The following is a 25,984-nucleotide window of genomic DNA, read 5'->3' as shown; positions in this document are numbered from 1 at the left end:
CAGTATTAGCAACCAGAAGTCTCCATTTAAGGTACCTAAAAGATAAAATGAATTTATCTCTAATATTGGTCAGCATATTTTTTTATAAGAAAGATATTTGGGCTTTCATAAGAAAAGGAAAAGGCATAAATTACATTTGAATAGCAACTGGAAATTCAGAATGAAGGTCACATGTGAAAGGCTGTAGAACAGAAAGTAGCTAGCTGAATTATTATCTCCAGGAGGTCTCTCAATTCAGGACACTGCAGATCCTCTGGAGAGGGCAGCCGTGGAGGAAAGATGCCAGGAGGAAGAGCAACCTCAGCCTGTGTTAGCCTGAGACTGGACTGACGCACGGCAAGTTTCTAAGTGAATGTTTGACAATGTCAGATGTGTGCGAGGAAAGAAGCCTGATATCGGAGACCAAGCTATTTTGAGTCAGAGTCAGAGAGAGGAAAGTTTTTTAATTGTCTTGGAATGCCTTCTAAAATGAGAGGTGATCTGCATTACACAGTTTCTAAATCGTCTTATGGCAAACTAAACCTATGGAATGGCTTCAACGTGTGGCTAAAGAACGCCAGTAGAGCAGAAGCTGATTTTAAATGAGGTGATCAGAAACGCTCAAGTGGAGAAATATTAAAGGGAGAATTCTCAAAAGAAGAATCTCAAATGACTGAGAAACACTCAAGGAAGTGTTCAACATCCTTAGCCAGGAACATGCAAATTAAAACTATGTTTAGGGTCCGTCTTAACAACTGTCATAATGGCTAAGATTAACAATACAATGACAGTTCATTCGGGTAAGGATGATGATTGCTGATAGGAGCCCAACTTGTACAGCCACTATGGAAATCTATATGATGGTTCCTCAGAAAATTGGGAATCAATCTACCTCATGATCTGGCTATTCTTTCTTGTGCATATACCAAAAGGACACTCTATCCTACAATGTCACTTGCTTAACTTTGTTCATTACAGTTTTGTTCATAATAGCCAGAAACTGGAAACATTCTAAATGTTCCTCCCTCAATAGAAGAATGGATAAAGAAAATGTGGTACATTTATACAATGGAGTATTATTCAGCTGTTAAAAAATTTTTGAATTTTGCAGGCAAATGAATGGATCTAGAAAAGATCATCCTGAATGCGGTGACCCAGACTCAAAAAGACAAATATGCTATGTATTCACTTAAAAGTGATATTAGACATTAACTAATGATTATCAAGGATAATTCCTAGACACATGCAGGTCAGATAAAGGGGAGGGAGGACTCCAGGGGCTAAGAAACCATGGATCTGAAGGAGAGAAACCTGTTCTTTAGGACCCCAAGCGTGGGATCTAATGGCCTAGTAAGAGAGCAGGTGATGGTAGCAGGGCAACCACCTCATGCAGGAGCTTAATTGCTACCAGATGAAAAAGATCCTGTTAACAGACTCTGGGAGGAGCTACATAAATGAGCCCAGAACTGGCGGCAAGGGGGATTGAAGACTTGGGATAGATTTGGCTGTTCATCGCTGCCCTTCAAGACGCTCCTAGAGAAAACCACTTGAGGGAAGGCTTCAGAGTTGTGGCTCCTGCTGAGGCTCTGGGGTCTGGTTACGCCAGGTTCCAGTGGAAGAAATCCTGTGGCTCCCGACCTGAGAATCGTTCTTCGGGACTGATATCCTTAAGGTTTGGTTTTTGTGTCAATTAATCCTCATTTCATACTGTTTTGGTTAATCTGGTTATAATTGATGTAGGGTCGGTCAATAAGTTGTTAATAAAATATTTTGGTTAAGAAAATTGGGTCTACATGGATCTCCCTGGGAAGGGGGAATAGAATAGATATGGGAGCAGGAGGGAGCAGATGTTGGTGAAATGGGATGGAGGGAGAGAGAATGATGCAAGTGACATCAGGAAATGGGGGAGGGACATTTACAGAGAAGCGTGGCAACCTAATGTGGTGGAAACTTCCTGGAATCTATGCGGGTGACCCTCAGGGGGACTCTGAGTAATCGGGATGTGGAGTCTGAACTGGCTGTCTCTTCATGCCAGCAAAAGCTTCCAGTGTTGAGACTGGGTTCCATTCAGTTGAATTTTTGGCTGAGGAGGTCCTATGGAGATCCCCCAAAAAAACCCCAGGCTCATGTTAGCTCTCCACAAACCAATAGCCGGGCCCCATTGCCAAGGACAACATATATACAATGTGGAGAGGTTAAGCTGGTGCTTGCATGGAGGCTTCATGGTCTAGTGTCTTTGATGTGGGAAAGTTCTCTGCAAGCTACCTAAAGAGAAATGTGGACACCAACCCAAGTACAAAATATTTGACTTAAAAAAAAAATCTGTCCTGCCTGCAAGATGTGCTGGGGCAATGGTAACATACAGCTTGTAGGAGTGGTCTACAATGTCAGATTTAACTTGAGGCTCACTCCATGAGAGGAAGCCCATGCCTGACACTGTTAGAATGGCCAGGAACCAGAGACAAGATAGCTCAGAGACCTAGGGTAGAACCATACAACACTGGAATTAAAAAAAAATCAATCAAATGATTCCTAATGATAGTCTGCTATACTGATAGATCAGTGCCTTGTCCAGTCATCATCAGAGAGGGTTCTTCTGGCAGCAGACAGGAATAGGTGCGTAAACCCACGGCCAGACATTATGCAAAGTGAGCATAGAGAGTAGTTCTCCATCAGTTGCCTTCCTCGTAGTGCTGGGAATCCAGCGGAAGAGGAGGAGGAAAGATTGCGCAGTCAGGACACCAGGAGAACAGGACCCAGTCAATGAACAAAACAGCATCCATATGGGCTCACAGAGACCGAAGAAATAATCACGGGGCCTGCATGGGTCTGCACCGGGGTCTTTGTGTATATGTTGTGGCTGGTAGCTTGGTGATTTTGTGGGACTCCTAACTGTGGGAACAGGTAAAGTCATTGACTCTTTTCCCTGCTTGCAGGGCTCTTTTCTTCCTCTTGGCCTTCCGTATCCGGCCTAGGTTTATAAGCTTCTGCCTTGGCTTACTGTATTTTTGTTTTGTCATGTTTGGTTGTTGTCTCTTGGAGGCCTCCTCTTTTCTGAAGGGAGAAAGATGGGAAATAGATGTGGGAAAGAGGGAAGGTGAGGACAGCTGAGCTGCGAAGGGTTCAGAGAGGGGAAACTAAGGTCAGGAATCACTATATGAGAAAAGGATCTATTTTCAATTCAAATTTTTGGTTTAGTTATATATATTTCATAGGATGTAACTATATCCTGTTAAACCTGCACATTTAGATTAACAGAGAAAATATACATTGGCCAATTCCTCTTAACATTCAAGGAAAAAGTCCTAAGTGCTCTTTCCTAATTGGATATTCTAGTGATTTTTTGAGGTGTCTAGTTGTACCTTATTATACAACATTTGCTAAGTTATATTATTTCCGTTCATCACACATAAATGTGTATATATGTACTCAGACACACAGTCATAGATGCTCACACCTTACCTGTGTATACAATAAGCAACAGATGGCATTGAGAATAGCCTTAAATAACCTTAAATTTTCACTTTTCTTTCAAATATCTATTGAGAAAATATGTGCCTGAATAGCAATGTCAGTTGCTATTGCTTCCAATTCTGTTTCTTCTCATCGCTCTACAGAAAGTATCTGACAGAGCTTTATCTAACAATAATAATAAAATATTGTCTTAAATGGTCATTTAGTTTAGGTTTTGAAGCCAGAGGCCAACAAAACTTCCCACATTACTTTCTGTGTCTTTTTACATTTCGACATTCAAGGTAGATGAGAAAATCTTAGTTACAGCCTGGTACAGTCTATGTGTTATTGATTGTTAGCTTATCATCATAAGAGACCAAGCAGCCAGGTCAAAAGATTGCCTTCAGGAGGGATACTGTTAACCACCAGCTTGAGGTTGTAGAGCACCAAGTGAAATTCACAAGGGCTAATGATTTGTCTGATCAGAGGAGAGGCATGTTGACCTAAATGTAACACTTAAGGGGAGAACACAATTTTTTAGTTAATCATTAACTGTGTAGACAAGGTCAGTTATTAATGCCCTAGTTTCACAAATGTTGCTCTATGCAATAGCTGGTAGAAGGAAATGGCCACTGTGGAGAGAGCTCCAGATGCCACAATGAGAAAGGAACCACACCTTTCTGGGTCATACTGGAAGAGCCCAGCAGACTGCTAACATCTGTTTAAGACCAGTGCTTTTACAAATGAGGGAGCCCATGCCTTATTTGTACTGCCTTGTTCATGGAAAGCCATAAAAATCCAGGGCCTATACATTTGGAAGTGTTAGAAATTTGGGTCCAGAGAGATTTTCAGAGTTCCTCTTGTAATTCAAAGGCCCGCCTCATGAAGCAGCTTCCAAAGTTGAAAGAATTTTTATAATAACTTTCCAAAATGAGAAATACTCTAATTTTTAAATGTCCATTGAGTCACTAGTTCACCTCTCAGATGGAAGTAAGAGTCTATTACCCTACAAACACATTGTTTGGCTAGAATAGATTTGTGGGATTTTTGTTTGTTTGTTTTTGTTTTTGGTTTTTTTTTTTTTTAGCTTTAACCTTTTCCTTCTAGTATGTGAGGCTTGACTGTAGCACCAATCACTCGAAATTTAGCATGCTCATTTTATCTTAACATTTTACTGAATAAGAATTAGAAACAGGTTGTTTATTTGTTTTGTTTTGTTTTGATTTTTAATTCCCCTTCAAATTCTGTTCAGGTCCTTGCTCTTGAAAGTGTTTGTACATTGTTCAGAATTATTATTCCCTTCAGTTAGCTGTAGTCAAGAATCATGACAGGACTGGTCTTTGGAGATCAAGTACTATGCTTTCTTAAAACTGTAACTTTGTGTTGGCATCGAATCAGGGGGAGTACTATTAAAGTTACTTCTCTACTGCTGTTTGTAGACATCATGACTAAGGCAGACTATGAAAGAAAATACTTAACTGCTTATAGTTTCAGGGTGAGTAGAGTCTGCGACCATCATCAGGAGGAGGGGGATGTGGCAGCAGGCAGATTGGCATGGTGCTTGAGCAGTAGCCTAGGACTTAAAACCATGAGGCAGAAAGAAAGAGGAAAAGAGATTTAACTGGAAACAGCCAAGCATTCAAACATGTAGCCCATGAGAGCTATGCACACTCAAATCCAGAGGGGAAGAACCTCAGTGAGGTGGGCTCTGATTTCAGTGCACTCCTCTAGATTGGCTCAGTCTTCCCAAAGGCTGCTGCATCATTCAGTCCTGTGAACGGCTTTATTTGCAAGGATCCCTTCAACGTGGAAACAGTACTGTCTTCACAAGGCCTTAGCTCTCAGGCAAGGTGTGAGCAGTATAATAATCAATGTCAATCACCCAGGTTCAGTCCTAGCTGTGGGGTTTGTGTAACAGTATGAGTCTACCTGAAATCATTAGCTCCTCAGTGAAGGATGAGTGCTTACTTGTTTGTTTATTCAGCTGATGTCTGTGCAATTTCTGTTGTGCCAGGAGTTGAGGCGGCCAATAAAGACAGCTGGTGACATGGAGGATGACATTGCCTATGCAAATAGGCGTCAGAGCATTCTTCTAAGCCCCACACTTTAAAACAACAGACAGAGCTTTGTTTTGTGAACTATGAAGTGCCATACACATCCAAGAGGTTCTGGCAGCCAAAGGCAGGGAGAAATCAAACTGCAAGAATGTATTAGGCTGGATATGAGAAGAAAACACCAGATAAGGGAAGTTGGCTCTTGATTAGTCTCAGACTGGCTAAAGTTTATGATTATCAATGCCCTTTGATTCTCCTTTCCCTTGCAGCCGCCAACTATTGAATATTTCTCTGCTCATTAACACCTGTCTAGGAGTGGGAAGGTGAAATGCTAATCAGGCAATTTAGCTAATTGTTAGCTGCCTCTAGAAGCTTTTTTTTTCCCCTTACAAGTTCAGATAGGGAAATGCTGAAATCTGTTCCTAAAATGTTAGCAGTGGATTTCTAAACTTTATATCACCTTTTCTTTCTCTCAGTGGTGAGGTGGATTCAAATATTTTGTTTTAAGTGTTGGAATAGAACCCTGAGAGGTCATGCTTTTCAACGTTCTGTTTTAATGTCACATTCCCTCTTCTTATTGACTAATATTTAGAAAAGATGGATTTCCTACAACATGACTAGCTTAGAAAAGAGTGACCAGGATTGAGCAGTTTCAGTTTTAAGTGCAGCCCTCTGAAAACGCACTTGCCTAGAAGATTTGGAGCAGCGAGAGAAACCAACACAGAAAATCACTGAAGTCTGCCCTCCCCTCTGCCTGCAGTAGACAGTACATGACCCTCCCCTAGCCAAATAAGGGAGAGAGGAATGTTCTGGGTATTAGAGGCACTAAGAATAAATCTGAGCTATCTCGGATAAGATTACTTTCAACTCTTTATTTCATGTTTTCTGACACAGACCCCCCCTGATATGTAATTATCTCAGAGACAGTGCGGGGGTTTAGACAGCACATTTTAGATATCCTGGTGTCTTCTTTCTCTTTTACTTATTTGTTTTTATTTATTTATTTATTTGCTTATTTTTGTCTGTCTCTTTAGGGCTTGAGAGTTGGTGTTTGTTTGTGTGTGTGTGTGTGTGTGTGTGTGTGTGTGTGTGTGTGTGTGTGTGTGTGTTCCTCTAGAGTGCCAAAAAAAAAAAAAAGTGCTGAAGAGTCCCAGGGAGATGAGGCTATTTTTGTTTGAAGCTGATACTTCTAGCTCAGCCACAAGTACTGCCTGGAAAGGGCTGAGGTTGTTTCCAGGGGGAGAACTCTGCAGAGAAGAGGCAAAGTTCAACAGGACCACAAAAAGCAGCAGAAACAGCCAGGAAAAGGAAGAGCCCTCACGTTGTTAACCCTCCTCCAGAGTAGTTAACCCTCTACCAGAGTTCTCCAAGCCGAAGGTATTCTGGCAAGTGCCACTTGACTGGAACTTTTCACCTGACTGATTTCTGCCTCCACCATGACTGAGATCACCGCAGAAGGTACTGTTACTTGGGGACATTATGTAAAGTGACAACCACAGGGTCTCTCCAAATGTGGTGTTTTTAGGTAGATATCTAGTTTTGTGCATCTACACAAGATCTGGGAATGTGGGAGCTGAGAGGTTCCCAAGTTAGTGTGCTTGGGAAGGAAGGAGAGAATTCTCCGGAATTCTGCATGTGGGAACTATTGTCCACGATGCTAGAGGCCCCACAGATTTCTTAGTCATCACCCTCACCTCTATAAATAGCTAACAGCTATGGTCATGAACGTGGTGGCTGCTTTCTTATTAGGTAAAAAAAGATATAAGATGTATGCGGATGGAGATGACAAAAACAAAATACTTTGTGTGAGGTTTCAAATTGGAAACACGACAGAGAGCTTTTTCCTTATCATATTTAAAACTTGAGTTCTTACGTGTCTTCCCTTGCCAGCTAGAGTATACAGACTGCATGTGTGCATCTTAGATAAAGGCACTCCAAATAGTCCTATTTATTTTACTATTGAGATACACTCAAAGACAAAGTATGAAATTTCATAGACTCAGCCCAATCCTACTTTAAAATTAAAGCACTTGAACTCACTTCACTATAGTGAATTCTATATTTACATTAAAATAAATATTTTCTATTTCAGTTCTTATAATGAAGCTATACATACACCACAATTAAAATACAATTTTTTAAAAATTATATGACCAAGGTAGCAAAATAGTTTAAACACATACACACACACACACACACACACACACACACACACACACGTGCTCTTACTAATAAAGGAATCCTTTAAAAAAGAATACAATCTGGTTCTAGTTGAAGTAAAACTTTAGGACACAGGTGAGAAACAAGGCAGGTGATACTTTTGACAATTTCCAAGTTAAATGTCATTTTGTTTTTAACCAGACTGTAAGATAGAAATCTGTGAGTTTTGTCTTTTGGGTGGGTGGAAATCTATATACAGAAAGTAAATTCCTCTGCAGATTTATGCAATATCTATGAGGGAAAAATGCTTTGCTTTTTCACCTACAGAGATGTCTGACACCCCAAATAATAATAACTATGAATACTGAGAGATTCCCACTTATTAGGTGTTTCTTTGGAATTACATGCAAATTTCCTTTTTTGAGACTTCACACAGTTCACCTAAGTAGCATTTCGATCTCTAGTTCAGACACACACACACACACACACACACACACACACACACACACACCTGTTACACAGATATTCTGTGACCTGCTCATTTTCCCACTGTAGCCAAGATTTTGGTGTCAGCCCCTTGAAGCCAGCCTGGGTTTTCTCTTTTACTTTAGAGGGTATCAGATTTACTGTTTGCCAGTCTTAGTTCAGAATTTTCTAGATGAATATAAATAGTACTTTTTTTCTATTCTTTGAACATACTCGTCATGTGGCCCTTATGTTGGTCTTGAAAAGATCTGTCTATAAAAATGTCCTGCTTATCTCTGCACAAGTTATTAAGCACCCCGGACCATTCCCGTCAGCCTTTGCCCAGAGCCTGGGCTTCTGCTGAGTCCAGACATCAGCTGGCCAATCATTCTCTTTAATTACAGAGCATGCGCTATAAACATTTGCACTGGATCCCTATTTATGAGAGGACTGTTGTTTTGAAATTGAGTTATTTGGACCTGTAGGGAGATGAAAGATATTGTTAAGCCTCTGTGGTGGGACCCATAAAAAGCAACTTAGTAAATCTGAACTGATTATATGAGCACAGCGTATAATTTCTGGATAAGGAGCATTTCCCATGTGTTGCTCTTCACGCCTGGTAGGGTCTGTGTCACCTGATACATCTGTACTATTTCCCTTCCTCCAATAATTTGTTATTTCTCAGGAGAAACTTAAATTGCCAACTCCATGAATCTTTCTCTCTTGTGGTTAGCACCAAAGTTATTCTCCCTGGTTTTCCAAAGGATTTTGTACTTTTCATGTTTGTAATTTTGTAATTCCCTCTTAATCTTCAGCTTTTTTTCCTTCCTTCCTTCATTTCTTTCTTTCCTTCCTTCCTTCCTTCCTTCCTTCCTTCCTGTATTTCATTAAAGAGCTCTTTTGCAAAGGTTTTGTTTCTGGTTGTTTTCTCAGCCTTCAGATGTCTTTTGTTTCATCCACTGTATTTTCCTTATAACCACTTTTTGGCAAATTACTGAAGTATAAGCCTTGCTTTAGTAGTCTCATACTATTTATCCATCTCATTTTTTTACTCATTGAATATGAAAAGCAAACATATTTTAGATTTAAACGAAGTAAGAACAAGAGTAAGTACTTTGAAGGCTGGTAACACATTGGCTCTAAGTGTCTATCTTCCTTGGCCATGCTAATTAAGAAAGTTCACAGTCTGGTACCCTAGCTTATTCACCTTGAGTGCATGGCACATTTACCAAGCTTACTGAATCTTTTGAATATATTTTTCTATTGATGTTACAAGTTGGATAATTCATCTAGAGGGAAAAAGAAAACCTTGCTTGTATAGAACAGCATTCCAGGTGGAGAGTACTAGATGAAGCAGAACTCAAAGGGAAACAATGCCCTTTATTCCAGCCATGATAAAAATGGTAATAATAATATCCACTCAATATATGTGTTTTGAAGACTTAAGATACTAGACTTCTCAAGTGTTCATTTAACACTCCCAGCATCCTAATAAGACACTGCTTTTATTGTCATTTATAAAGAATAAAGCAAAGGTTGAGTAAGGCTAAAAAAAGTGCTTGGATTGAGTAGGTTCTAGCTTCAGTTCAGGGTGAAAGACCGTGAATTTGAATCTCTCCTCTCATTGTATGATACTTTGAGTTAGTTTGGGTGGCTGCCGGGTATCTACACTAGGTACTTACTACATCAAGTACCTGACATTAGGCTCAGACTGGTGCAGAATCAACTGGTGCTGAGGTCAGAGGCTTTAAATAGGACTCTCCTCACATTGCAGAAACCCAGAGATCCACAGGCAAGTACCAGTGTTAGGTGCCCTCTTGTGTAGCCCACATAAATATTCCACTACATTTTAAGATAGTTATGGAAGATTCAGTGCTTGCAGAGAGACAGCGAGAAGCTTAGGTAAATATTTCAGTTTAAGTTGTGTAATGAGAAATTAGATTTCTCTCCTCATCCAGGACAGAAAGACAGAAAGAAGAAAAACTAAAAGACATGAACAAGCAAGTGGCAGACAAGACCTACCCAACCAATGGATAAAATGACAGATAGAATTGACTCTTAAAGAGAGGGATTAAAATAAACATACAAAAGAAAGGAACAAAAATAGGGAGAAAAGCAGGAAGAAAGAAAATAAAATAACCTCAAATATGTGGTAAGTAGAAGATTGGGGAGGGTTCATAATTGAGGCTACATGAACCACTATAGTACAAACAAACAAAAAGACACAAAGGTGAAGACTACATTAAAACAAGGACCAATACGTCACTGTGGGTGCCTTACTGAACTATGAATCAGGCAATTAAAAAACTTCTGATGGAGTTACTGGTAATTTGACAAGCTCTAGCTCTTAGATGAAACTAAGTAACTGCTCTTTGTGCCAGGTGAGGTGGCCACGTAGAGCTTGATTTTAAACTATTGTTGTTTGGAGATATCGTATAAATTATATGTGGATAGTATGTTAGTCGTAGTTCCAAATGATATTCCATTGTTCGGAAATGTGGATGTGAGTGTGTTAAAACTGATTATGTTTTATGATGTGAATGATCCATGGAAGGAAATGTGCCTCACTGTTCTAATTCTGTGAATATTTAGCTATTGCTAAAAGAAGGGATTTGTAGGAATAGTTAATGTGTTTAGTAATATAATTTTTAATAGATGCTTACTTTCTCTTACAAGGAAACTGAGGCAGAGAAGGAGACAGACTTGGTTCAACCAGCTGAGACTGCTATATTGGAACAGTGAGGGCCCCAAACCTTTCTGAGGGGATTAAGGTTGAGCGCATTTAGAGGGGGGACATCTACTTATACACAGCTAGCTATGATGAGGTAAGAGCTGGTTTTGGTGTTTTAACTAAGAGTTTTTACATACCCAAGTACATTGTTTCTGTAGGTGGAACAAAACAGTCAGACGGGGGCTAACTCATTCTTGATAACTAGGGGATATTACCCAGTACAGCTTGACTTAATTTCTCACACCTGATGCTATGACCCAACATCTTTGAAGTCAAGAGGTCAGTGAATCCACTAAATTTAAAGTAAATTGCTCTTTCGTTTGAATACTCTGTTGTTGTTAATGGAAACCTAAATATAAATTGATAGACACAGGATTTTGGAATATACTTTATGTTTCTAACAACAGACAAAATAAAAATTTACTTATATTCATTGTTACATGGTTATGGAAGTTAACTTCATCTCATTTATCAAAATTATAAGTGACATTAATTACTGACACTTATTTGCACTTATTTTGATGTGTTTGGGGGGTGGAAAACCTGAGCAGCACTGTGATACACACACACACACACAAATCTTCCTAAATAGTGCTGTACAGTGGACCTTTTGAAAAACAAAAGAAAGCCCCAAAAAGGCACAGTGAAAGGTAGGAGGCACAAAACAACAAAAGACATGAATAATATATACTCAATCTGTCAAAATAGTTGGGAAATTTGGTTTATGCTCTTTTTAACTGAATAAAGAACCCATTATGTAAGTTGCAAAAATCTATGGTGAAAATGAACAGAACTATTACCTTTGTTTCACCAGCCAAGCCAGGTTCCACTAAGGAGCTTTTCCTGTATCTACTTTTACTGTTACTAGTGCTGGCTACCCCTCAGTTGGTGAGCACCTAGGTTTTATGGAGAATATTCTATCAGTGTGGCTGCTTCTTAAGCTCTCCCTATTTATTTTTGTCACCATTGTGACTACAGTTTCAAATTATGCCCTCTTTACGTGTAGAAGTGAAGTGAAATTATTTGGTTGCTATCAAAAAAGGCTTAGACATCATTAGAGACTTAACGTTTCCAATGTTGTCCACACTAATGCTTAGTCAGTTGACAGTATTTAATACTATGGAAAGATAGGGTAGCAGAGAAGAGGGTTTAACATAGTCTATGTCAGTGGTTCTCAGTATTCCTCGCTGCCACCTTTAAAACAGTTCCTCATGTTTTGGTGACACCAACAATAAAATTATTATTGTCATTGCTACTTCATAACTATAATTTGGCTCTATAATGAATCATACATAATGTAATCATCTGATACACAAGATATCAGATAGATGACCTCTGTGGGGTCATGACCCACAGATTGAGAACCACTGGTTTATGTGATACATCAATTTGAAAGGATGGTTATCATTTTTTAGTTAAGAATTTAGTGTTGTACATAATCCTGCTTATTTAGAGGCTAGTGACAATATTACAACATTATTTCTCCTTTTGAATAAAGAAAAATCTTTTGGGGACAAATGAACAAAAAATGTATATATTGCCTAACAACACATTTTAAAATAACACTTTTGAGAAAAAACCTTTATCCTGCTACTATAGACTACCATCACAAAACAATCTGAAGTTTCAAATTTGGTCCCCGACTTAAAGTTCTTGGAAGATCCATTTAAGTTAAGTTGATTTTGCCTTCCCTGGCTACCACCTGCTTCGGCCGATATAACTGACATTCGGTTTCTGATAGGAAAGGCTAAGTCTCATTGCCCCAAGTGAGCGTTAAGCAGAGATAGGTGAAGTTGCTGGTCCAGAAAGATAGCAATTTCCATCTTCAAAGGAAACTAAGATGAGTTCCTTGGCAAGTGCATGATGAATGCAGTCCTGTCCCCAGGATCTGAGCTGTTCTCTGTAAACATCAAATATCTCCACATCTCCCTGCCTGAACTCAGGCTGCCAAAGACACAGAATTTACAGTTTTGAGAGACTCTTTGGTGTGTAAATGAGCTGTTTCCTTATAGGCTGCAGAGCCCATCTCACGGTGTACTTAAGTATTACATTTATATACATAGAGACTAAATGCCATGGCTACTAAATACTAACTGGTTATCTGCTGCAGGTGCTGGTGAAGATACCACCTTTTAATTCATGAGAACAATGGCAATTTGCATCCAACAAGCCCCCTACTTGTAGGAGAAACCCATTCCCTGGGAAAAATTGTCTTTGGTGCTTCCTAATAGCAATCTTCTCCCCTCTCTGCATTAAAAAAAAAATACCATGTGGAGAAAATGCAAGGAAGGGGGAAAATCTTTATACGTGAAGCTTCATTTTACTAACATAGAGAACTTAGCGACATTAACAGACAATACATTTTGCTAAGGCTTCCCAGAAAAAGTTGTCACTGCCTCTTAAAATCAAACTACCTTGTCATTGTGAGAACATTTTGTCTAAGGTTAGACAGATGATACAACATGGAGGGAAAAGTCAATCAAAGTAGCATGTTGGCCTTCATCGTTAGGGCTAATACATTTGACCAGGATTAGTATTTCACACACACACACACACACACACACACACACACACACACACACACACACACACAATTGTCTGGGGAAACAAGAGTACATTACATCATCTGTAAGTGCCTGCACTTTGGTGAACTGCCAATCTTGTGAGTTTGTAGAAACACCAAGTGCCTTCATCAAAGATACAACAAAATTTTATAGTCCATAGCATTATTAATGTGGATCCAAAATAACAGAACTACTGTCATGTCACAGGATCATTTGCATGGAAAAATTTAGTACCTTTAAAAAAATATCTGGCTGGATACTACATAATAGTTTGATAACAGAGACAGACAAATGATTATAGACAGACAAAGGCCTCTAACACGCAGCAGATTGAAATGAAGCAAACCAAGCAAGAACAATGTTGAAAATGAGAAGACAAGACCAGACAGCATTGAAAGCCAATTATTCAAATTGGGAATAACTTATGATGTGATTTTGTTAAATGACGTAATCATTTTAAGCCCTGTGTGCACACATCACAGTTTCCTGACAACTGTGAGATGAGTAAAGGATGCCCCCATTTTTGACATTGATCATTTGGATCGCTTATAACACTGCCAGAAAGGTGAAATGATAGACTAACCAAAGAGCAAATAAATCAAGAGCAGCTTTTGACGCAAGCAGAAGTGAAGGAAAAAGAGACAGGAGATAAATGACACCCAGCAGCCCACAGGATGAAATGCTGAAATATATAAGGTCCAGAGTTAACCTGCCTAAGAGACTTATTTAAGTACTTTGTTATTGTTCCTTTCTAGGGGTCTCAGATTCCTCATTTATTTTCACCCACTGTTTGTTATGACCTAAATTTCCTCCTAAATCTTCTGCCATTTTTCATACCTGTATTGCTACTACTAATCAGCCCACTTTCGGCTTTGTGGATGTGTGTGGAGCACCAGACCCAAGCCAGGAAGAGGCAAGGACGTGAACTCACACCATCACAGTGCCTGGATCAGCTCTTTTGAATGAAGACAGAAAAACAGCTGTTGAAAACAAACAACAAGCAAATCGTGGTTGTTGCTTTGTAATAGCATAAGAACTTCCACTGGGAGCTGATCCTCTTGCCCCGATCTTCTCTAATGACACAAGACCCAGTATTGAAAATACCAACATGATTGCTAGGATGTTTAGAAAAGATAATTATCAGAGGATGGGTAAAGAGACAAAGATCAGAGGACAAGCCTCAGGAAATGTGAGCAGAGGGTAGAGGACATTAGTAGACTAAAACAATTAGTGTAAACTTTCTAGAAACTTTCTTTGTTGTGACTCGAGGTTGTGCTTGAAATACTAGTTCTGGTACTTTGCCAGAAATTTTCCTAAGTCTTGAATCAAGTATATGGAGTGAATTACTTCTGAGCTGTTCTGCTATGATGTAGCAAAGTAAACCATGTTTAGCTGCTTGGTTTCTCTCCAGGCCCATGGTTAATGATGTGCAGGTCTTGGGTAGCACGTTCATCAAAATCATCACCCAAGACAGTTTCTTGGTCTTGAGTGAGATGGGTTCTCCATGCTCCACTCCTTCGGAACACAGTAACTCATCTTCCTGTCACTCTTTACTGGTAGGTAGATGGGAACAAAGCTTCTGCCATTGAAAAGACATTCATTTACCCAAGTATTTGTTTTTGTACATTTTTGTAATTGCTTTTGATAGTTCTTATTTTAAATCCAGAGAGAAAATGTTGTACTATGAAGTATGCATACAAGTTGCTTCTATGAAAGTATATGAAATGTAAATCCCCAGTGGAAACATGGGTAAGATTATAAATTTAAATTGTGAAGTAAATTCCACCATTTCTTATCACGCAAGTTAAAAACCTTATATGTTATATACTTGAAACAATTAGGAAACAATATATATATATATAATTGTCAGAGCTGATGGTCTGAAGACTCCAAAAGTCAATATAAAACTGAAGTGCATGGGTCAGGATCAGTGACTGCCACAAAAAAGGAAAATCTTAGTTAAAACTTAATGTTCTTAATTGGAAGGATGCAGATATAAATAAAATAAAATATAAAAGATTTAATGCCACCCCTAGACTTTTGACCCACCAGGATAACTTATCTGTGAGTTGATATTTTTCATTGAATTAATATCTTGGTTATGAGTTTTATGTGCAGCTAGAAGAGACACATTTCCATTGGCAACTGAAGTAAGGACATCTGTTAGGAGATATTCTGTCAAGGTTTCAGGATAATGAGAACACAGCCATAAACTTCACCATAAATTTGACTTCTCACAAGTCCTTTTAAACAGTTGTTGTCAACTTTTCTAATAATGAACCTTTAATAAGTTTCTCATGCTGTAGTGACCCCCAACTGTAAGGTTATTCTGTAGCTCCTTCATATCTATAATTTTGTTAACTGTTATGAATCATAACATATATCTGTTTCCCTGTGCTCTTAGGTGACCCCTGTAAAAAGGTCATTGAACCTCAAGGGGTTTGCAATCCACAGTTTGAGAACTGCTGTTTTAAAGGGATATTAACTACATTGTAGCTATTAAGAAGAATATGGGATGGAAATAAGTATAGTTGCTAATGGCTTCCAGGAAACTTGGATCAAACTACTCAACTGTAAAAACCTCAAGCTTAACTTCTTCTATTTTGATACAAAAGATTGTTATTAGGCATTCCAAAGGATTAGAATGTTGGGGATGTTATATAATATTGTCAAAATCAAAGTCACCATGCAAATACAGATAACTATTTCAAAAATTAGAAAACCATTTGAGGTAGAATAAAATTTTCTTGAAACATAAATCATTTGTCTTCCTTGATCTGCTATTGAAAACTTTATATCAGGAAGGAAGAAACAGAAATGATAACTTTAAATAAATACAGGCAAAGAGTTTCACAAGCTAAAGGGAATGACACATTCTTTCCCTTGAGAAAACTCAGTGAAAGGTGATGGCTTACTTTCAGTGCCCTTGAGCTAATGAGTTGAGAGGTGATAGCATAATTTGAAGAGAGGCACAGAAGGAAACAGCTGTTCTGGGTAAACAGAAAAAAAAAAAAAACTCTTTGCAGAATTGCCTGCTGTAGTTCTACAGAAGCTAGCCAACACAGCTGAGGGAAGATTGTTTTTCTTGACCCCAGTCTTACATTGTAACCTGTTCAACTCTGCATGTCTGTCTAAGGAGGTTTCGTGCTTCCTTGATCCTCTGAAGTAGAGCCATAATAAAGAACTCATATCAAGAACATGAAACTTGCGTATATCAAGCCTCAGGTAACACCGCATTAGAGACATAAATGCACTAACATGCAAGGGGAAAAGGACTTGGAAATGATGGTGATTGTTGACTAATAGTTTCCCACATGCTTGTCAAGAAAAAGAACCTCTTCTATTTTCGGCACCTTTACCACATCCTAAGTACCTTTTCTTAACCTGGCAGATGAGAACAAAGGTTACGTACATCTGTAAGTTTATGTATTATCATTAGAAAAGCTTGACCTGTCACATTCCGTTATTGGTCCAAAGAAAGAAATATAGCTTGTGTTTGGTTTCACATCACTCCTGCAGGCTGGGTAGCGGCCACTACACTGCCTGTTGTTAAAACGCAGGGAGGATCTGTGGTTTATGGTGATGATCATGCATTTCTTATGTCTATGTCCTCTGGGAAGTCTTCAGCAGCTTATGTTCTCTTTTATACTGCATCGGGACCATGTACAACTGATGTAGCCACATAAGGAGATGTAGGTTATGAGTGAGTTGTCATTCCAAGTGCTCAGAAGTCCTTCTCTTTCTACTGGGGATAGCTGCTTCTAGCTATGCAGAGGAATTCTGCAACACTGCGGGTTGGGTTACTAGCACCATATAACTCAGCTAAGTGCTGTTTAAAAACAAAAAACCTGACAGCCTTTAGCAAGCAGTGTAATAAGCATCCTTAACAGGTATCACTTACTGCAAAACAACGTTTTAGGTCTGCCCCAAAGTCAAAATTAGTAATTAGCCAACATTTATACGATATTACTGTCAAACTATGGTAACCTTCATTGTCCTGGGCTTTGCCAATTTTTTTTTTTTTGTCATTTCTAATCTCTGCTACATGCACTCTGAAATCCTATAAAATGACCTAATGAAGATAGGAAAGCATGTGTACACATTTCTTGCACTTTTGTGCAGTAGATTAGTGTGCATAGATTAAAATCTCTTGTGAATCCTAGAAATTAAACAGGACTTCTGTTTCAGCTTCTTCCTTCATTTTTCTTTTTTTCTTTCTTTTGCCTCCTCTCAGGAACTGCAGTGCTTTCTTAGAGAATGAGAGGGAAAACTATTTTTTGTGTATGTGAGCTTTGGCTACATAGTGTATTAAAATTCATTCTAAAATAATGAGAGCATAATAAAGTATTTTCATTCACATCTACATAAAAATCTTAAACATAAAAAGACACTTCTCACAAGTTCAGAGCTAAAAGAACTATTATTATTCAGTATAGCTTTATTCCCCAATTTAAATTAAATGCATTTTAAAATGATGCACAGCATACAGTACTCATATTAATGTTATATAAGGAGGTATTTAAATACATGTATAGCTTATTCAAGTCAATCTACAAGTTTATGCCTCATTTATCATTTGTGCATGTTGAAAACATTCAAAATCCTATTTTAATTCTCTTGTGAAAGATATAGGCACTGACACATTAATATATATATATATATATATATATATATATATATATATATATATATATCAGTAAGCAGTGTTGAGGTTGATATGTGTATACCCAGTAGCTGTGTCAAGGAGCTATTTCTAGAATGTCTGAAAGTTTATTTTTAGACATCTGACCACACATTGGCTCTCACCTTGGGGCCACTGGCTCCATTTCTTTAACCCTTTATTAATTGAATGCTGGTAGTAAGAGTCATACATTTGTGTGCAGTTATAGTTAGTGTCACTCTTTTTGCCCGTCAGTGGTCTACTGTATAAAATTCACAATCCATCCACTGAACTTTCTTTTCAGGCAGAGGTAGACATTACCGTGAATAATGCTGAAAGGCCCATTTCTTTCGTTTTATACCTTTAGTTTCCCATGATTTTTTCATCAATATATATTTGTTTCATGGCAGTTTGTCCTATGATAAAAGGGTGCATTCAGTAAGAAAAAAAAAAAGACACTTTGAACACTCAAATCAGGTAGCCTCTATACTGTCATTGAAAAACGCTGGAAAAAGGTGATTTCGATGCTACTTACTAAAATGCCCAATTGGATTTTCAGGAAAAAAAAAAAGTTAACCTAATCTTACAGTATATACAAAAATGAGTGTTTGGAGAGACACAGAGAGAACAATGTAATTCGAAGAGCTTCCCAGTGATAAAGAATTAATCCTTTTATAAGCAATGACCCCTCACAGAGGCTCTGTATGCATCAATGCAACAAGTGACATGTATAGGAAGGCATAAGATGAGGTCACTCAACAAACATTTAATGGCAGCCATGTTTATCATTGACTAGCATTGTACTTGCAAAGGGGCTACCAGTGTGAGGAAGCGATGCTCAGTCCAGGGCCTTCCTGCTGCTCTTGGAGCACAGTAGTGGAAAGATGAAAACATTCTCTTGGCTTTTGCACCTGCCCTTCCTTAGCTGAGGACTGGAGGCTGGCACTTCCATATTTCATTTCTCTTTCTTGATGCACTCACTAATTTAAACTAGACTTCAGAGTTATTTATCATGATGAGACTTTGATTATAATATGACCCTCAATCAGGCAACAGTTATTTGTTGTCTACCACCACTCCATTTCCAGTAGTCAATCTTCCTAAAGTGGTATGTAACCCATTTTCTGGTTTTTTTTTTTTTTTTTACCTTTAGCTTAAAAAATAATAATTGTGTCTATGGGAAAGGAGGGTTGTTTGTCCAAGTCAGCTTCACTGAGGAAGGGAGGTGGAAAAGGGAGATATTGGGCAGAAGAGGTGGCTCAGAGGTTAGGAGCACTAGCTGTTTTCCAAAGGTCCTCAGTTCAATTCCCAGCAACCGCAAGGTGGCTCATGACCATCTATAGTGAGATCTGATGCCCTCTTCTGGTGGACAGGAACACTGCAGGCAGGTACCTTATAAATAATAAATCTTTTTTTAAAAAAAGAGATACTAATTTGCATAACTTTTTTAAATGAAGAAAAAAATTGAGTGTGTTGGTGAAAAATAATGATGTTTGTAAGTATAAAAGGTTTTTTTTTTGGGTGGTGGTGGCGGTGCTCAACTTGGAAGAAGTTGTAAGAATGTATGTATAATTTATAGATACAACACTAGGAAATCACAAATAATATGTAATCTTTTTGATTAGAGATTCAAACAGCATAATTCCCAGGACAACCACATCAACCGCAACTACAGGAACTGAGAACATAGTAGGAAAGTAAATTATTTTGACTCTGAATCAGCTGGTTTCATGCACATGGATAAAGCTAAACAGTTGGAAGATGTTTCAATGATAATGACATTGGTCCTGAATATGCGCACACTGTTTGTCTTGTCGTTACTAACTTTAAAATATAATAACAGTGATTTACATAGCATTTACATTTCATTGGGTATTATAAGGAACTGATAATGAGTTATATGGATGATATTTGCATGCTGAACGTACACACTATGTCCTGTCATATAAGGGCCCTGTGCATTATCGATTTTGTTATAAAAATGGAGGCTGGATAGGGTGTGGTTCTGGAAGAGACTCCTACTGGTAAGAGAAGGTAATACTACTTTCTGTAAATGTTCAAATCTTTTTAAACTATATTTTATTAATTTATTCATATCTTGTGTGTAGTATAAAGGGTTAAAGTTCACCTACAACACTAATGAACATTTTCACAATAGATTTAATTACTGCCTACAACAATGATTCTCTTCATGAGAAGTGGGGCTCTGAAGACAACCAGTATGAGGTAAGATTAATAAAGAATGTTATAACTATTTTTCTGGAAGAGGGAAAGTTATGTGAAGACCAAGAATTCAACATAAGTATACAGAATCTCATTACATTTCCCCAAATCAGCTGCTGCTTTTGTGTCCCAGAGTTCTGTTTTTGAGTATTTAATGTTTAGATTTTATTTTTTCATTCATTATTTCCACTCTATTAATATTTCTCTTGATCTAGTGTAAATGTCTATACGATTGTAGTTACACATCTGTAGGTGCCATTATAATTTTCAAAAATGACTACAACCAATGTTTTTTTTAATATCACCCTCTCATCTCTCATATTTTTTTTTCTTCTTTATTGAGAGATGTACTTTCCCTCTTCCTGAACTTGGGCAGATCTGTGTGACAACTTCCAAAAGTAAATTACAGTGACATTACTTGCAATTCTACACCTTAAAAAAGAAAAGTAGGCATGCCCATGTGTTGCACCCTTAGGGCATTTGCTTCTGAAACAATGCCTTGTATGTTCAAGCAGTTCTTAGAGATGTCTTTATAAAAACACCAGCACTTTGGATCACACACCCTGCTGAGCAGCCAGCCAACAGTCAGCACCAACTTTCTAGTCCTGTGAATGAGTCTTATAGAAAAGTCATCGTCTAGTTCCCAGCTAACTTATGCTGGGCGACTCTTTAAAAGACAAGAAACATATAGTTATCTATCTAACAAAGTTCAGAGTTCTCAGCCCAATAAACTGTTACACTTCTTAGTGTTTTAGGCCCCTTAGTTTCTGCGAGTGCTATGAGACAACAGACAACCAGGGCGTTATATAAGTTAAGTAACCTCTGGTCTCTCACTATTGTGTACATTACTAGGAAAATACTAGGAAAATTCTGTAATTCTCTGTCACCCAACACTAAGGATAACTTGTTCTTTATAAAACTGTTTGAAGTGGGTTCATTGTGATGCTAGGAAACTGTACAATTGATGTTATTCCTTAACTTCATCATTCCTCGGTCTCCACATTCGTACCTTTATGTACACGGAAACTGTTCAGGAACGGCAACTACTATAACTGCATGTTCTCAATACTAGAGTTACACAACTGAGTAAGAGAACCAAAAAGAGAAGAAGCTAAGGGGAGATCTAATTGCTAGGATCATTAACTTTTCTGAAACAGATTCTGTAAATGTGAAAAGATTATTATTTGTTGTTGTTGTTGTTGTTTAAGATGTCTAAAATATATCGTGTGTATGGGTTATGGAGTTTAGACAACACACTGATTCCCTGGGCCCTTTTAAATATGGATTTACGGAGAGCTGCATTTGACTTGTCCATTGATGGAGACTGGTAAGACTGCTGGTCATGGTGTATTGAATAGTTGCTTCCTGTTCTGTTTTCACCCAGATAGCCAGAATGTTGGAACCTCTGGCTCCAGGTGGCAAAAGGCATTGTGCAAGCATGGTTAGGTGAAAGGCTTGATGGAGGATCATCCCGTATGATGGGGGTGAGCCCAGCGTACAGCATGAGCCTTCTGGAGTGGATAATCTTCCCTGTCAGGAGGAGATGTAATTCCATGACTCAGCCAGCCAGCACAGGCTTTGAAGCTAGCTGAGGAGATTAGGAGTAAAGGGAGCTAAGAGACTACAGAAAGGTCTCTCTGGGGCCTCCAGAACTGGGAGTAGCAGTCAGACACTAAGATCTTACTTGTGCTTTGTTCTGTAAACCTGTAGCTGGTACAGCATTTCTGAAGGTGCACAGTGAGATGAATTGCCAGTTTTCTTTCTATAAAATATTTTTATGAATATATGTTTTAATTTTCATGGCAACAATTTATAATTATATAATGTAAAATGGAATGTTATGAGTTTTCAATTTAATCAACCTAATTATATAATAATATGATTATATACACTAGATACGTAATTATATGATTAAATCAAGTTCATAAGCATGCCCACACATCAAATAGTTAAAAGTATTTGATATAAATAACTCAGTTTGCTCTTAGAAAATTTGAAGTATGTGATATTATATTATTATTAATTATCCCAGTGATGCTGTAAGGTACAGCTTAAAATGAGAGAAGGAACCAAACATTTCCTCATATTCATGGCGGATTCAGCAGCGTCTGCCAGTCACCTTCCCATCCCCTTCCCCTTGGCCTGTCAACCACCATGACTGCTATTCTCTCTCCTTCTATACATGCATGCTGAGAAAGCGGATACTTAAAAGGAATCCCATTTTTGAGATTACAGGGCTCATCACTGGGTATCTGATAATAAAGTCTTGATTAATTAGGGTGGTTCTGCAAAGATGTATCTTCACATTTCTTTCAAGGTATAAAACTATTGAGTATCATACAGTGCTTGGCAATAATCAGTGAATAAGTTGCTTCAGTGTGTGTGTGCGTGTGTGTGTGTGCCTGTGTGTGTGTGTGTGTGTATGTTTGCATGTGCGTGTGTGTGTGTGTGTGTGTGTGTGTGCATGCACGTGTGTGTATGGACTTTACTGACAGGTATTTGAAAACTTAAAAAAAAAAGGCAGGTTATACTGTACACATTTATTATTCCTTCTAAAAAATCAATAGTTAGCCTGACATCCATTTGATTTCGTGAGCATTTCTGAAATGCATACTGAACCCTACTCTATAGTAAGTGACACACAATATGGAATGCACACCGTTCACCCCACCTACAGGATTACAGACTTGTCTTCTTTAAACAGCCCCTAGTCCTCATCCCAAGACACTTTGTCCTTCTCTCAAGTGCGCATGCCTTGTCACCTGCAACTTCCACATATCGGGAAGCTGTGTGTATTTTCCTTTGGAGAAAGGTCTATTAGTTGAAAGCCGACTCTGCTGCAGTTAAAAAAAAAAAATCAGGTCAGAGATGAATTTCATGGAGCCCACAGTCATGTCAGCAAAATGTGATCTGTGTGAGGGAGGTGAGGGAAGTGTGATCCCTCTGCTTGCTGTTCAACCCAAAATAAATATGCCTGTCTTTTATATTCAAACTCTGAGACACTCCTTCCTGTAGCATTTCCAAACTATTCTTGTATGAGCTTCCGATAGATTTTTTTTCAACTTTTAGCATAAGCTTCCTGCTTAGTCATCTTCGTAATAAGACTAATTAGAGAGGAACAAAAATATGATAATCCATTACACATGAATAGTTACAATTGTTGATGTAATAAAAGTAAGAAAATAAGTCATTGTAGTTAAAGCAAAAATTCTATAAAATTTACCTAAAAAGCATTAGATGTTGGTGGCAGATCCTGAGTTGTTTGCTGGTGAACATTAAAAGCATAATACAGAATTTAAAAACCTAAAAAATAAAACAGAAGTGCACATGATGAGAAGTCATATATACATAATATATATGTAAAATCTACTCAGTTAAATGTTTATGAGTTTACATGAGACACACACATATACTTGGCATATAGTACAAAAAGTAAAAATATAATTTTAGCATATATTGAGTATCTGCATCAAACAGTATACAGGATGTGGGAAGAGAAAATATTTGATACTATTTTTAATTTTGAGATTTCTTTCTTTTGTTGGTAAAATCTCACTATGTTGTTCTGAAATTTACATTGAAATTTCTGCCCCTGCTTCCCAAGTGCTGGGATAAAGATGCCTACCACCAAGCTCAGTTCACTAATCTTTTAAGGATGTATTTCAACATCCACAAAAGAAAGTGATGCTGCTAAATGTTCCTTGAATAGTATTCATGAAACACAGTTTTGAAAACATCTCATTTAAAATACAATAGTAGTTTCAATTCTGAGGCTGGTAGTAATATTTTACCATGGATTGGCATTCTTCCCCTTCCTCTACCCTTATTATTGTTAGATTTGGTCCTTTCATCATGTCCCAGATTTCTGCCTGTTCTGTGCCTCAATATTTTTTTTTTTTAAGATTTCACATTTTCTTTGGCTGAGGTACTCATTTCTTCTATATTTTGTTCAACATCTGATATTCTCTCTTCCATTTTTTGTAGTCTGTTGTTTAGGCTCACCTCTGCGGTTTTTGTTTGATGTCCTGTACTTTTTATTTCCCCTTTTTATCTCAGTTTGTATTTTCTGTATGATTCTGTGCTTACTTTCCTATCTTGAACTGTTTTCATTTCATGTTTTGTTCACTCTCTGTTTGTGTGTATGTGTTCATGGATTTCATTAATGGATTTACTTATGTCTTCTTTTAGGTTTTTGAAACATTCGTAACAGCTATCAGGATGTCCTTGTACTGTGCTGTGTTGTTCCTATAGCGGACCTGCTGGGCTCTTGTACGTCCTACTATGTTGGCCTCTGGGCATCAGGACTTGGGGAATTCTACATGTTGATATGTGGTCTTGGATTTGTTGGGTGGGTGTTCTGTTCCTTGGTCTCTGTTGCCCCTTCTTCGTCTTTTGGTGTGTGTTGGCCCTGTTGGCTCTGGCTTTTCTGGTAGGGAGTGTTTCTAAGTTCCACCAGGGGCCAGCTCAGGTCCTGGTAGAACTTGTTTCTAGGTATTGGGCTCTTCCGGTAAGCAATGGGGATGGACTAGATAAGTTGGCAGCAATGAGAGGGTCTACAAGTGGAGAGGAAAGCTGGTTCTGCCATGAGGATCTGTGGATTCCCCAGGGAAACGGAGACGGGAGGAAGACAGGAAGACAGGTCTCCTGCAGGTTGTCTGCTACAGGGGTGGGGATGAGCCTGGGGAACTAGAATGAGTATAACCTACCTGATTCCATGGCTGCGGGATTCCAGGGAGACAGTGCCTGATATGCAGGAGACAGAGAGAAAGGGATGGGGTGAGGAAGGAAGGCCACGGGAGAGAATCTGCTTCATTCCTGGAAGTCCTAGCAGAGAGGAAGGAGAGGCCAGAACAGACTGCCTGATTTCAAAGGAGAGCATAAGGTGGGGGAACGGGAACTGGAGGATGAGAGGGGCCTGAAGATCGCCTACCTGTTTCCATGGCGTATGGAAAGCAGGTTTCCAGAGATAGAGTCGACCTTAAAAGTTGCAAGCAAAAAGGAATGTTTAGCAGAGTATTGATTCCTTGATAATGTTGATGCCTGAGTAACACGGAAAATGATTAAGCTTGTGTCTCATTTTGCAAGATTGATGATAAAATTTGCATTCCTGATAATCGGCAACCATAAATACTTTCGAACATATCCTTAAATATATTTATTCACCAAGTAATTACTGGATCTTTAAGGTAATTTGCATTGAAATAAGATCTGCTTTTAGTGTAAACTTACATGTGGGTTTGTTTACAGAAAATCTGATATAACATCAGAATCACAAGCGTATTTTCAAAGATAGATGTTGGTTTACTATATGGCCTGCACCTTGGTACATGAAAAATGATAGAACCACATTTTGCCCTTATTTTATAGCATTAATCACAAAATGTTCCATTTTTCATGGGGTTCAATACATCTTATTTTACCTTCATGTTATATTTAAATATTTTATATCTATGGTTTTAAAAAAAGGAAATTACATGATAATGTAAGTGAAATGATAGCAAAGTAGAATTGGAACAGATTCAAGGTCGTTTCAAACAATTTCATGTTAAAATACAAAAGTTATTGAGTATTATAAAACTGTGGATCAATCAAACACTCTTGTAAGTTTTTTTCTGTCCCTAAACAGGAACATACTTAAACTGTAAGAAATATTTTTAAAAAACGAGTATCTTTCTTCTGGCTAAATATTTCCAAT

The 25,984-nt window shown here is 38.2% G+C and overlaps 1 protein-coding gene across 15 annotated transcripts in view; it reads left to right on the top strand.

Moving 5' to 3' along the window:
- Positions 1 to 6,355: 6,355 nt before the first annotated feature.
- TRDN (triadin) overlaps positions 6,356 to 25,984 on the top strand; it is a 355,846-nt gene continuing 336,217 nt past the window's right edge. For 6 of the 15 annotated variants that reach the window (XM_084777411.1, XM_084777408.1, XM_084777413.1 and 3 more), the window contains exon 1: positions 6,357 to 6,944. In XM_084777411.1, the coding sequence (XP_084633537.1) occupies positions 6,923 to 6,944 (22 nt within the window). In that variant the 5' untranslated portion in view covers positions 6,357 to 6,922. Of the gene's footprint in view, positions 6,945 to 25,984 lie in introns of all 15 variants that reach the window. The other 9 variants (XM_084777414.1, XM_084777409.1, XM_084777410.1 and 6 more) reach the window with 5 other exon arrangements.

This window comes from Acomys minous (genome assembly GCF_964271855.1).
Source record: "Acomys minous genome assembly, chromosome: 3".
Taxonomy (NCBI): domain Eukaryota; kingdom Metazoa; phylum Chordata; class Mammalia; order Rodentia; family Muridae; genus Acomys; species Acomys minous.
The sequence above is the reverse complement of the archived record's forward strand: the minus strand, read 5'-3'. Positions and strand labels throughout refer to the sequence as shown.